This window comes from Montipora foliosa, chromosome 8, assembly GCF_036669935.1.
Source record: "Montipora foliosa isolate CH-2021 chromosome 8, ASM3666993v2, whole genome shotgun sequence".
In the NCBI taxonomy this organism is placed as follows: Eukaryota; Metazoa; Cnidaria; class Anthozoa; order Scleractinia; family Acroporidae; genus Montipora; species Montipora foliosa.
The window spans coordinates 12,625,861-12,638,571 of record NC_090876.1 but is presented as its reverse complement, the minus strand read 5'-3'; the positions used below and the strand labels follow the sequence as shown (position 1 = coordinate 12,638,571).

General features: G+C 39.7%; 1 protein-coding gene and 1 long non-coding RNA gene across 5 annotated transcripts in view; one reads left to right on the top strand and one right to left on the bottom strand.

The window, feature by feature from the left end:
- The window catches only part of LOC137967759 (uncharacterized), a 416,483-nt gene that overhangs the window by 86,824 nt on the left and 316,948 nt on the right, over positions 1 to 12,711 (bottom strand). The window lies entirely within an intron of this gene.
- The window catches only part of LOC137967753 (uncharacterized), a 201,576-nt gene that overhangs the window by 144,299 nt on the left and 44,566 nt on the right, over positions 1 to 12,711 (top strand). For 2 of the 4 annotated variants that reach the window (XM_068814323.1, XM_068814320.1), the window contains exon 3: positions 10,148 to 11,403. In XM_068814323.1, the coding sequence (XP_068670424.1) occupies positions 10,173 to 11,403 (1,231 nt within the window). In that variant the 5' untranslated portion in view covers positions 10,148 to 10,172. Of the gene's footprint in view, positions 1 to 162; positions 302 to 465; positions 808 to 1,122; positions 1,275 to 10,147; positions 11,404 to 12,711 lie in introns of those variants that run through there. The other 2 variants (XM_068814324.1, XM_068814322.1) reach the window with 2 other exon arrangements.

Below are 12,711 nucleotides of genomic sequence, written 5' to 3'. Positions count from 1 at the left end.
CAGCAGAAGCCACAACAATATATGACCAAAATCTAGAATGCTAGAATTATCCGGGCACATTTTGACAAATTGTGGTCATGGTTGATGGCTGAAGCGGAAAGCGGGTTTTCTACCTGAGCTACTGTAACTGCAAGGACAGGCTCCGGTACTAGTATCACCGGAGCTGATACCGCTAGCGCTGGAGCGACATTCACAACATCCAGCACTTGGTTCAGTTGACGCCAGAGGAGCAGGCACTTGTTCATCCATGAAGCGAGGAAAGGGGTTTTGGAGTGCCAGCTATGCGGCAATAGCAATTGCAGTTGAGTAGAGTGCAAGGAGTGGGCCCAATAAGGTCCTTTTACATTAATCATTTGCGTATCCCCAGGGCATTATATCATATATATTCAAATGATTTTGCATGGAAAATATATTTGGGTCAGCTAAGCAAAACGCAGGCGGCTCTGGGGACAAGAATGAACAACTTCTCGTCGCCAGAACCTATCGCCAACGCCACTTTGATCCTAGCGACGAAGCACAGAGCACGAAGCTGAAGTTCTCGCAGTCGCCAGGATTGAGTGTAGCCGGAATAAAACCAGCATATTTACAGCAGATTGGAACAGGAAGGAGAAAAAAAGCGCATTGTAGAATTTGAGGGGTGCCATAATTCTGCAGGATCAAATTAATTAACGTGGTCTTCAGATACAAAGAACATCGCCCTCCAATGGTTGTCCTGCCCATTGGTTCTGATACTGCGACTAGAAGTGTTCTTATCCCTTGGCAACGCAGATAAAAACTTAGCAGAGATTGTTAAGGCTATCATAGAAGGTATATTTATCTGCTTTGACTTTCATTTAGGTGACGTAATTTGGAAATAGTGTCGCCAAGTTACTTCTGGTTTACGGTGATCATGGTGATAGATTTATCGGGTGACGCGAGGGACCGTTAAGGACAATCTGTGAAGACTAACACACGCGATAAATTCCATATTCTTCCGTCGGAAAATTAAATGCTTGTGATAATTTGAGAACCAAGAGCTCTTTATCAGCTCTTTATGTACACAAAAACTTGTTTGTTTCTTGAGGAGTTAAGCATTGGTAATTATATCCTGGATAAATGTTCTTTTTCTGATCTGTTTTGTAGTGTTCCAGTCTCGCAGAGAAAGATCAAGCAACAGCTCATCAAATGTCTGTCACTATGCTTATTTGAATTTTGTGAGAGACTGAGGAAGTTTCATGTACTAATTGGTATTTCAAGAAACTGAACATCACAGATGAATTGAAACCACTGCAAAGGTACAGCCTGATGTATCCCTTTGATTTCTTAATAATTTAGCGAGACCTACAGTATAACTGATGAGATTTTTCAATGTTTATCCCGGGAGAGCTGTCTTGTTAGGGACCCTTGCCATGAAGTGCAAGTACGAATGCAGGTTTTCCATACTGCATATCCACACAAACACAAGAAAAAGTGCGTGCAGTTTGTAGCATGATGGCCGGCTTAGCGGATTTGAGGCCATTTAAGGTTAGATTAGACTTAAATTTCCCATACACCTTTGAGTCGTCTTTCTAGAGCTCTGGCAAAGAAAGCCTGCATAGCAGGAGGTTTGGTAAAGAAAGCCTGCATAGTAGGAGGTTTGGTGAATTTTAGACACTTTTTTCCAATGGGGTTAACTTTCGAGTGATTGTTTGAATGTAATGGCCGTGCGAAAGGGAACAGGGAGGTGGTGAGGAGAAGAAGCGTGAAAGTGCCAGCAATCAACCCACAAGATCTTTGAAAGTCCCATTTCCAATCATGTGTGACGAGCACAGCTTTGATGTGAACTAGCAACCAATCATAGCATTCCTTGTGCAAACATTGGGAGAAACACAACTCATATTTCGTTGGGGAAATATTTGATCAAGCAACAAGCTAACATGTCGACTTACTGTTACCAATTTTCTCTGTCCATGTTTCTACTGTGTGCACCTCATCAACAATGATATCAACAATCTTTTGTGGAAGTTATTAGAATGTCGCTTTAGCCACCTTGAAAAATGCCTTGTTCAGCTCATCTTCTGCTAATGTGAACTTTCTGGAACTTTCCCAATGAATGCATCTTCCAGCTTAGCAGCTGCCAAAAAGGTTGCTGTTACCCCTAACCTTCAGCTTCTTTAATCTGGTCATCAATGATACTTCTCAAAGGTGTGATTATTAATGCAGAACACATTTCGCTGGACATCTTCTCCTTTATTTTTAGAGATAGCTGAAATATCAGTATGAGGCTACTGCCAAATCTCATGGAAAGGACCACCAAAAAAGTCACCTCCATTCATTGCCTTTTTTTACACGGTCTTTCTGCCCTTGTTTCAAGAACACCAGAAAATCCAAGCTGCACAAGCTTATGCGACGAGGTTTTTTTCTTTCTGCTAATTGTTTTCTCTTGATACTTTCATAAAGGGAACATTAAATGTTGACTGTTAGGCAGAATTTTGTGACACTTATCAGCCAATCAGGAACAATATTTTCCCCATCTGTTGGTGAATATGAGTTTCAAAGATCTTTTGGGGTTGATTGCAGGCAGTTTCTTGCTCTTTTTCTCCCTCCCCCCTCCCCTTTGCTTTTTCTTTGGACTTTGGTCCAGGTTTTTGCATAGCCATTAGATAATTTTAAAAACCACTCAAAAGTCAACCCTGGTGGAAAGAAACATCAGTCTACAATTCACCAAGAAGCCTCCTATGCAGAGCATCTAGTGCCTGCACTTAACTGCCTGCTCTCCTCGGGGGCATTGAAATATTAGACAATACTTACAACACTTACGTATTGAAGAATCCCAGCTAGCAGGAGACATGTCAGTTGGCTATTTACATGTACAAAGCCAGCTGCAAAACTAAACAGGGACTACCCGAAACAACTTCAACTAGTGGTCAGAGGGGGAATGCAGCCAGGAACTCTGGATTACAAGTCCATCCCAAAAACAACCCATCATACTGCCTCCCCTTGCAACAACCACTCTACCACTCAGGGTTTGCAGGTCTAGTTTCTTCTTGTGTGCATTCTCAGCATAGAGAACATACGTTGTACGGCTGTGTGTGTTTTCCTGTTTTTAAATTGTGAGTCCAGGAAATTGCAGTGATAGTCCTTGCACCTGTGCACTGCATGTAGATCAGGATGAGCCCATGTAATTTTGAAATTGAAGAAGAAAGGCTTTCTGTATTAATTCTGGCACTTAAACTGCTTCAGTAAGATACCTACTGTACATTTTTTTATATTGTGTTACTTGGACTTTCCTTGCTTATTAATATCAAGTTAAAACTATTGGTAAATACCTTAAGAGCGCCTCTCAGCAATTTTCACCTAAGACCGTGCAAGATAAAAAAATCGAAAATTGCCAAACTTTGTCACAATAAAGTACTACCAAAACCATTTTTAGAAAAATATGTTTTAGTTTGTTTCGATAATTATTTTACCTGGACGGCGACTTTTTCGGTATGGGGCCTTGTGAGCGAGTGAAAACCACTCCAAAATGTTGCTCGTTTGAATCGCTATTTTTGAAATAACCAATGAGTAACTTGAAAATCAAAACAACATGGCACAACTAGAGTAATTCCTTCACCCTTTAGCGCTGTTAACGGTACAATATACCAAATCTGGAATTTTTGACCAAATTTTAAAACTTAACCTTTTTTACATTGATTACAGAGTGCCAAATTTGTACGAAATTCGATTGTCAAAAAAGCATCCTGGTACATGGCTTTCTCAAACGGGACGATATTCATCGGAATAAGCAATGTTTCTGCTGCAATTAAATTCAATAAAATTTTTGGGTAAATGAAACGGAGGATTTTTGAGGCCAATTTCAACATGCTGTTTGTCAACAAAAGTCGACCTTTGACCACCAAAGCGGAGGCGAGGTATATTGAAATCACACACGCTAATCTCGACTTATTCACTGAACAATTCGAGTCTTTAGGTCTACTGGAACTACTGTAGGTAAAATGGAACGTGTCATTTCAAAATTTAACTGTTTTGGTTCAAGAGTGACATATCCGGTAATTAAAATAACTGACCTAAAAATTTGCATACTAGGAAGATTCATTCCATTCCATATTTTTACGCAAACAAGTTTCCTTAATTCACTTTCTGAACATACCTGCAAAACAAACAAAGAAAGGTATCCCCCTTTATATAAGTATACGCTGGTTGGATTTTCCTCGAAGCCCTCAAACGACCATCGAACCAGTCGAACGCTTTGTGACCTTCGCGAGTTGCGCCGTGATTGTGTCGTCAGAGCTGTCACGCAAGAGATTAGGACAAAGCACACAAACCAATGGCTTCGTGCGGTTATTCTGAGTTTCTTGGGGGAATTTGTGGCCCAAGTTCTGATAATCCAGCAAACGTTCAATGCGTAACAATAGCAAAATGTGATAAGGACACCAAGGCACACTTGAGAAGTTATAGAGTGTTGGATTCTTCTGTGGATACAGAGGCTAGGCTTCTGCTCGCACGTGCAGGTCAGCTTTAACTGAAATCACTTAAATTAAGATATTGAGCCGAAAATCACTTTGCGAAATCTGCAGATACTACCTATTACAGACTTAATGTCAAAAGCAGAATACCCGCCCACAAGAAATGGACCCTAAAAACACTGCTGCCGCAGTATCGCAGTCGTGTTGTTGGATACACCTCGTTCTTTAATCCATGAGGCAAGCACTGCGGCACTAGCCAGTCCACTCAGCTCAATTTAAACTTAAGTCGACTAAGGCACTGCGGCAGCAGCCATTCTACTCAATTCACTCTATCCGACGTGAACCGCGCGAAACCCACTTTCGTTCACTTCGGCACTGCGGCTAGCGGTAACGCATCTTTCAGGCATTTTTTCGCATCAACTCTCAAATCCTGTCTGACCACGTGTTCCTGAATCTACGTCATTACTCGAGAGAAGACTTCAGCAAGTGGTATGCCAAAATGGCGGGCAATTTGCATGCTACTTAAAAAGTCGTAGAAAATTCGGCTCTCGTTTGAATGGAAAATCCTTTCGCTAAACTTTATTTTTCAATATGGACTTTCAAAAGGGAATTTTTTTTTTTTTTACGTTATGGGCACTTAAGGACGTTCGCGCCAATTGTTTCTGAGCATCCTTACTGCGCACGCAAATGCACACGCCACGTCATACACGAGCGCGCGCGCTAAGTAATAAAATGAGAAATGATAGGGCAAAAGGCCATTGCTATAGCTTTGCCTGGATTTAACGGTCTTGGACGTTCGGTGACCCCTATTTTTCTTTCCAGAAAAGGATTTTATTTACAATTATCTCCACGTTGTCCAAAAATGAACAAAAAATCAATGTGGGAAGTTAAAAAAAATTCGAGATTTCTGCTCACGGGACATCAAATCCTGCCATCTTGCGGCTGCAAGGCGCGTGAAACTGTGGTGGCTAAATGCGAACTTGATCTTTAAGGAACCTCACCAGTTGACTAAATTCACTTTATAAGTTCACTTAAACAATATTTGGCAGAGAAGATTTCACTTAAAAGATTTAATTGCAATATATTTGGGTTTACAGACACTGGCCTTATTCGCTAACGAAGCCCGATTTTGTCACATTTTGGGTGTTTTTCTGGGCATGTTCTCTCCAAATCAAAGTCGGTGACCCCCCATTTTTTTTACATTTCTGACATAACTAACTCATCATATTACAGTGGTAAAAGTTTCAGAAAAAAATCAATGTTGAAAATTTTCGCACGAACGTCCTTAAACTGCAATGTTATGATACCATATGAAACACCAATAAATGCTTAACCAGATGCACTCATTAATGTGACGTAATAGGTTACCATGGAAACAAATGAGCCACCAAAATACACGCTATATATTATCTTTAAACGCGTATTTCGCAAAAAACGAACTCCGTGAATCCCATTTTTTAATGCTGGAGAGTAATTGGCACGCTAAGACAAAACTCATTGCAAAGTTTAAGAAAATAGGCCATTTCCGAGATCATGCCTGTTTCCTCTTCAAACCTGTTCTATGTGCAAAGTTAACCTCGTACCCAGATCTCACTCTTTCTCTGGAAATGTGAGATCTGGTAAAGTTCGACAGTACACCATTTTTCATTGGCTACTAAAAAAAGGTTGCGGCATTGCAATCTACGCTCCGATTGGCTTATTTCGCGGGGCACTTAGTGAAGTTTGGTTTTCGCAAGCTCATGTGCTGTTTTGAATAAATGCCAGTTGTGCGGGGGAAAGTTCTTTTTTTTCCGACGCCGGAAAAGCTTTACAGTTGAGGAAAATCATTTAAAAAATTTGCAACGTTTGTGTAAATGATACCGACGAAAGCCCCACGTACCCTGCCACTCGAATAAAGTTCTGCGTAGCTTCTTGCTAAGAGGTACTTAAAGTTTAAGTATGTAATTTATTCAAAACAGTATTTATCGTTCTTAAAGCATGACTCGCGAATTAAGTAGTGATCAATTGTGAATTTTACGATTAGATTAACTACATTTTTCACGAGATCGTGTTAAGAAAATAGCGCTCGTTGCAGTGATTATGTCTAAGCACTCTTTAACATTTTCGCTTTCAATTTACGGTTTGGTCAACTACACTTTTCACGAGATTGTGTGAAGAGAATAGCACTCGTTTACTGATTAATTAGCCTAAGCGTTCGTTTCAGTTATTCTGCAGTTGCTCCGACAATTAAACAATCTCGACCGTTCAAAAACAATCGCCTGTAGCCCTTCTTTCTGTTTCGGCTTAAGTTTAAGGTTTCCTTGTCCTCTACCCAAAATAACCTCTTCAAGAATACTCTCGAAATCCATGTTTATTCCGCAAATTAACCCAAAATCACAACAGAGAGTACGAACATGCGCAGTGATAGAAAAGCCCGTATTTCGGGCCTCGCTAGCACTGAGCATGCTTGAAATCGAACTTTACCAGATCTCCCTTCGGTATGACCGTGGGAGATCTGGGTACGAGATTAGTGCGAAGTTCTTGTTATGAAAATTAGTTTTCATTCATCTGTAAAGTAGAACTGATTACCATCACAAAAACTTCGCACTTAGACTCGCTTTGAAGAGGAGGCAGACATTAAAGCTGAAATGGCCTATTATCTGCAGCAGATTCATAGCCACCTTCACAATTGGAAATTATAAGGTGGTTCTGAATCCTCTCCAGATTTTTTTTAAACTTTGCAGAGTTCATCTTAGCCTGCTAATCGCTTTTAAGCAATAAAAAATGGGGGTCACCTTAGTTCGTTTTTGAGATACTAAGTGCTTTAACATAAAATATAGGGCGTTTTTAGATGTTCTTTTGTTGCCATGGTAATTTATTACGTCACAGTAACATGTGCATCTTGTTAAGCAATTATCGGCCAGTGTTTCATGTGGTACCATAACATTGCCGTTAACTGAAACATTGTTAAAGAGTTTGTCTGTCTAATGAGACATTCCCTCAAAAATGGTTGAAACTGATTTAAGCCACCTTAACACACACGCGCTAGTTTCTGGATAGTGTATACATCAGTGTTTTTGATACATACAACGGAATTAGCATGGTTCTGGTCAATAGAATTCTCTAAAACCCCGCAGACCACCACACCATGTATGTCTTGTTGGTTGGAAAATTAGCCAGGATTTATTATTCATTAAAGCTCACCCTTATGGGTTTCTGATATTATACATTATAATAAAGTTTCTATATAACGCGCGCTCTCATTGGTTTAAACAGCGTGCTTTATGAGAGTACAAAGCACGGAACAAACGAAAGCTCACGCCATCATCCGCAGAAATGGCAGATGAATTTCCGAATTTTTCCTTGGCTATTGAAGCTGTCAGTTAAAGGCTTGCTCAGATATTCTGTCAAGTGCTTTGGATGGAAGACCTCAGCCGTTGCCCGGTCCAGCAGTTCTTTCAAGCTCAGAAAGTCCTCACGCTGGAGTTCTTCATTTAAAAAATTCCCAACAGGTTTTCAGATTCCAGCCACAAGCAATGAACAGTTTGTTTTCCAATTGTCATGTCGGAAACGTGCATGGTTTTCATGGTTAATCCGCGCTCCCCTTTCACTGCCATGTGTGATGCCCATTCATGTGGGCAGGCGCGATTTTTCTTATTACATCTCCATCGGATTCCAAATCGATCACGATGCCGTAAGCAAATCGTCGTACCGAAAATGATATCGTATATCTCAAAAACACCTTTGAAAGCAATTAATAAGAAAACAATAACCGTTAGGTTTAGGCAGTGATACAATCCGACTGCGCTGATCAATGTACTCGCTTCAGGGACAACTGGAAAAGTGAGTGCTCACAGTCTCGTACAACGATACATGATTCAGATGATTACATACTCTTACATATCTTGCTTACTCGATTTTCGCAATTGGAGCGATTGCTGAATACCCGTCCACAAAGGAGCGTTTACGTTTGCGACGCTAGCCGCAGTGCCGAAGTGCCGATAGAGTGAATTGAGTAGGTGCCGCAGTGCCATAGTAGACTGGCTAGTGCCGCGGTCCTTGCCTCATACACGACTGCGGCACTGCGGCAGCAGTGTTTTTAGGGTCCATTTCTTGTGGGCGGGTATTCTGCTTTTGACATTAAGTCTGTAATAGGTAGTATCTGCAGATTTCGCAAAGTGATTTTCTGCTCAATATCTTAATTTAAGTGATTTCAGTTAAAGCTGACCTGCACGTGCGAGCAAAAGCCTAGCCTCTGTATCCAGAGAAGAATCCAACACTTTATAACTTCTCGAGTGTGCCTTGGTGTCCTTATCACATTTTGCTATTGTTACGCATTGAACGTTTGCTGGATTATCAGAACTTGGGCCACAAATTCCCCCAACAAACTCAGAATAACCGCACGAAGCCATTGGTCTGTGTGCTTTGTCCTAACCTCTTGCGTGACAGCTCTGACGACACAATCACGGCACAACTCGCGAAGGTCACAAAGCGTTCGACTGGTTCGATGGTCGTTTGAGGGCTTCGAGGAAAATCCAACCAGCGTATACTTATATAAAGGGGGATACTTTTGTTTGTTTGTTTTGCAGGTATGTTCAGAAAGTGAATTAAGGAAACTTGTTTGCGTAAAAATATGGAATGGAATGAATCTTCCTAGTATGCAAATTTTTAGGTCAGTTATTTTAATTACCGGATATGTCACTCTTGAACCAAAACAGTTAAATTTTGAAATGACACGTTCCATTTTACCTACAGTAGTTCCAGTAGACCTAAAGACTCGAATTGTTCAGTGAATAAGTCGAGATTAGCGTGTGTGATTTCAATATACCTCGCCTCCGCTTTGGTGGTCAAAGGTCGACTTTTGTTGACAAACAGCATGTTGAAATTGGCCTCAAAAATCCTCCGTTTCATTTACCCAAAAATTTTATTGAATTTAATTGCAGCAGAAACATTGCTTATTCCAATGAATATCGTCCCGTTTGAGAAAGCCATGTACCAGGATGCTTTTTTGACAGTCGAATTTCGTACAAATTTGGCACTCTGTAATCAATGTAAAAAAGGTTAAGTTTTAAAATTTGGTCAAAAATTCCAGATTTGGTATATTGTACCGTTAACAGCGCTAAAGGGTGAAGGAATTACTCTAGTTGTGCCATGTTGTTTTGATTTTCAAGTTACTCATTGGTTATTTCAAAAATAGCGATTCAAACGAGCAACATTTTGGAGTGGTTTTCACTCGCTCACAAGGCCCCATACCGAAAAAGTCGCCGTCCAGGTAAAATAATTATCGAAACAAACTAAAACATATTTTTCTAAAAATGGTTTTGGTACTACTTTATCGTGACAAAGTTTGGCAATTTTCGATTTTTTTATCTTGCACGGTCTTAGGTGAAAATTGCTGAGAGGCGCTCTTAATTACCCAATAAACCGGTGTTTAGAGTTGTGATGAAAATAATTGTTTGTTCCATTATTTCATTGAAACAATATATTTTCACAACATTTCCTCTACGAGTAATAAAAGCACTCTTGTAAAGAGCTTATGCTTATGCTGTGCAGTCTAGAAAGTAAACATCAGGCAAATTTGTGCAAACATCACTTGCCCATGGCCCATTTTCCACTAAGCATTCACCTCCTACATGTAACTTTTGCCAAAATTACCATATATTGGAAGGAGTATTTCACTGTAAAATATCATGGTAATCGCTGTTAATACTCTGAGTGTTTACTGTACATTACCATTTCAGTTGTCTGTCAATTGGAATTGAAATCATGTCACAAGGAGTATCTGTTGAAGCAGAGAAGATTTTTGCCCAAAGGAAGGAAGCACTGAACATTACTCTTTTAGGGAGTGAATGGAATTCATTGGCGGGTGGGTTGTCAACATTAAACAGAGAGCTTGCAATTCATCTGTCCCAACATCCAAACGTCAGCGTTTCTATGTTGGTCCCAGAGGGTGCTTGTAAAGATGGAGACAGAAAGGCAGCCAAAGATCTTGAAATTAATGTTCTTGATGCAAGGCAACGCCCAGGCTTCCATGAACCTCTCGACTGTTTGTGCTTCCCACCTGAAGATCACAGAATGGATGTTGTTATTGGCCATGGTGTGAAACTTGGACGGCAAGTTCAAGTCATAAAACGTTCTGCACAATTCCAAAATTGTAAGTGGGTGCACATGGTGCATACTGCCCCAGAGGACCTCAGCAAGTATAAGCGTTATGATAATCCTACTTCAAGAGGTGAACAGAAGCACTGGGATGAGGTTGAACTTTGCAAAGAAGCTGACCTTGTTGTTCCAGTTGGACCAAGGCTTGAAAAGGCTTACTCTTCCTATCTAAAGGGGAGTAAGAAAAATAGGGATATTTTTGAAATAGTTCCTGGTCTATTTGACCGGGAATTTGGGGCTTTAAAGCCAGAGGCAAAAGATGACAATGATGACTTCAATGTGTTATTGTGCGGGCGTGGAGATGATGAGGACTTTGAGCTGAAGGGATATGACATCGCTGTTAAGGCATTTGCTGATCAGCGCCTGAAAGGAAAACGTTATTATCTTCTGTTTGTGGGTGTCCCTGATGGGAAGCAGGATAAGGTCAGGAGAAGACTTCTGAACTGTGGAATTACTGATGAGCAGCTGATAGTGCGAAAGTTTGTACAGAGCCGGGTAAGGATGAAGGACCTTTTTTGTGAGGTTGCTCTTGTCATTATGCCCTCAAAATCAGAAGGATTTGGTCTTGTTGCCCTTGAAGCCCTATCAGCTGGTTTACCAGTTCTCGTGGGAAGTAATTCAGGTTTTGCAAGAGCCTTGGAAAAGATTCACTTTGGAGACACATGCATAGTTCACCCAAATGATCCTGCTGAATGGGCAAAAAAAATTGAAGGTGTCAGAGCTAAACATGAACAGAGGCTTCATGAGATGACCTTCCTGAGAGAATGTTATGGCAAAAAGTTCAGTTGGAAGGATCAGTGTGGAAATCTTGTGGAGAAACTATGGAAAATGGTCGATGGTAGTGTAATTTGTTTTGTTTTTATATTCTTTTAAGTTCTTACATGTATTTAGCATAATTATGCAGCATAGGTTCTGTTTCACCCTACCTGCTGCACTATATGGTGTGCTTTTCTGGTCTTTTGGCACTGAGAAGAGGGAAAATACATGTAAAAGATTCACCTGGAGTGCATAGAGATCATGGTGATGAGACTTGTATTGAAAATAGTCAATGCTAAAAATAATTTGCAGTAATATTAAATAATAATTATTATTGTATTATTATATACAATAATAATAATAATAATAATAACAATAATAATAATAATAATAATAATAATAATAACAAAAATTTATTATTATTGTCATTATTACATTTATTATATTTTTATTGAGGGCAAAGTAAGGGAATCCAAACTGAGGGCTTTAAAATGACATCTAAGACTCATCAATAATTACTACATTATAGAGAAGTTATGTTTTTTTTGTACAAGTTACTTGTAAACATTGTACGCTCAAAGGAAAAAAAATACCAGACTTGGCATTAGCATGAAAAGAAATAATACATGTAAGTGATTTATTTAATATTTTGCAAGAATAGTCTGAGGCCATTAAATACGGGTGCTATGAAAACAGGACCATTAATTCACTGTCACAACTTGACAATCCCACTTTATTGAAAAATCTTCCAGTAAAAATGTGAGTTGATTGTTCCTTAAAGTGCCAATGATGTAAAAAATATCTTTTTCTCATTTTAAATTCCTTTCAAAATGATGAAGAATGGTGTTTTCTATTTTGGAATTCCTTCTTTCGTTCCAGAGATATTCAAGTTTTGGTAAAAAGATTGTTGACGTCACAAACATTGCAAATGACTGTAATGAATCACAAAATTGAGAATAACTCCAAAAATATCTATACTGTACAAAAATTATAAATGAAAACAAGATCTAAGAACAGAAACACAGCCTAGTTTAATGTAGAAGTAGAAAACGATCTAAAAAACTGAAGCAATCTAAAACTTCTAACGTGACGTGAAGCATTCTGTCCTGCATTTAAACATCGAGAGCTTGCTGGATTTTCTCAGTGAACAGCCGTGGATGCTTCCCCTTGTCAGGGAGACGAGGTAGTTGAGCTTGGAACTGGGTTCACATATTTTTTTGAAAGTCTTGCTGCAGATGGTATAAGGCCTGTCAATGAGTCGAGGACATTCAGAGCGGTTCAGAGCCTCACTGTATGAGTGTTGAGGGAATAATTATAATTCTGAAAACATGCTGCGGGAGTGATTAAAATTTTTCTGAGAGATAAACTGGTAGCGAGAGATTCCATACTG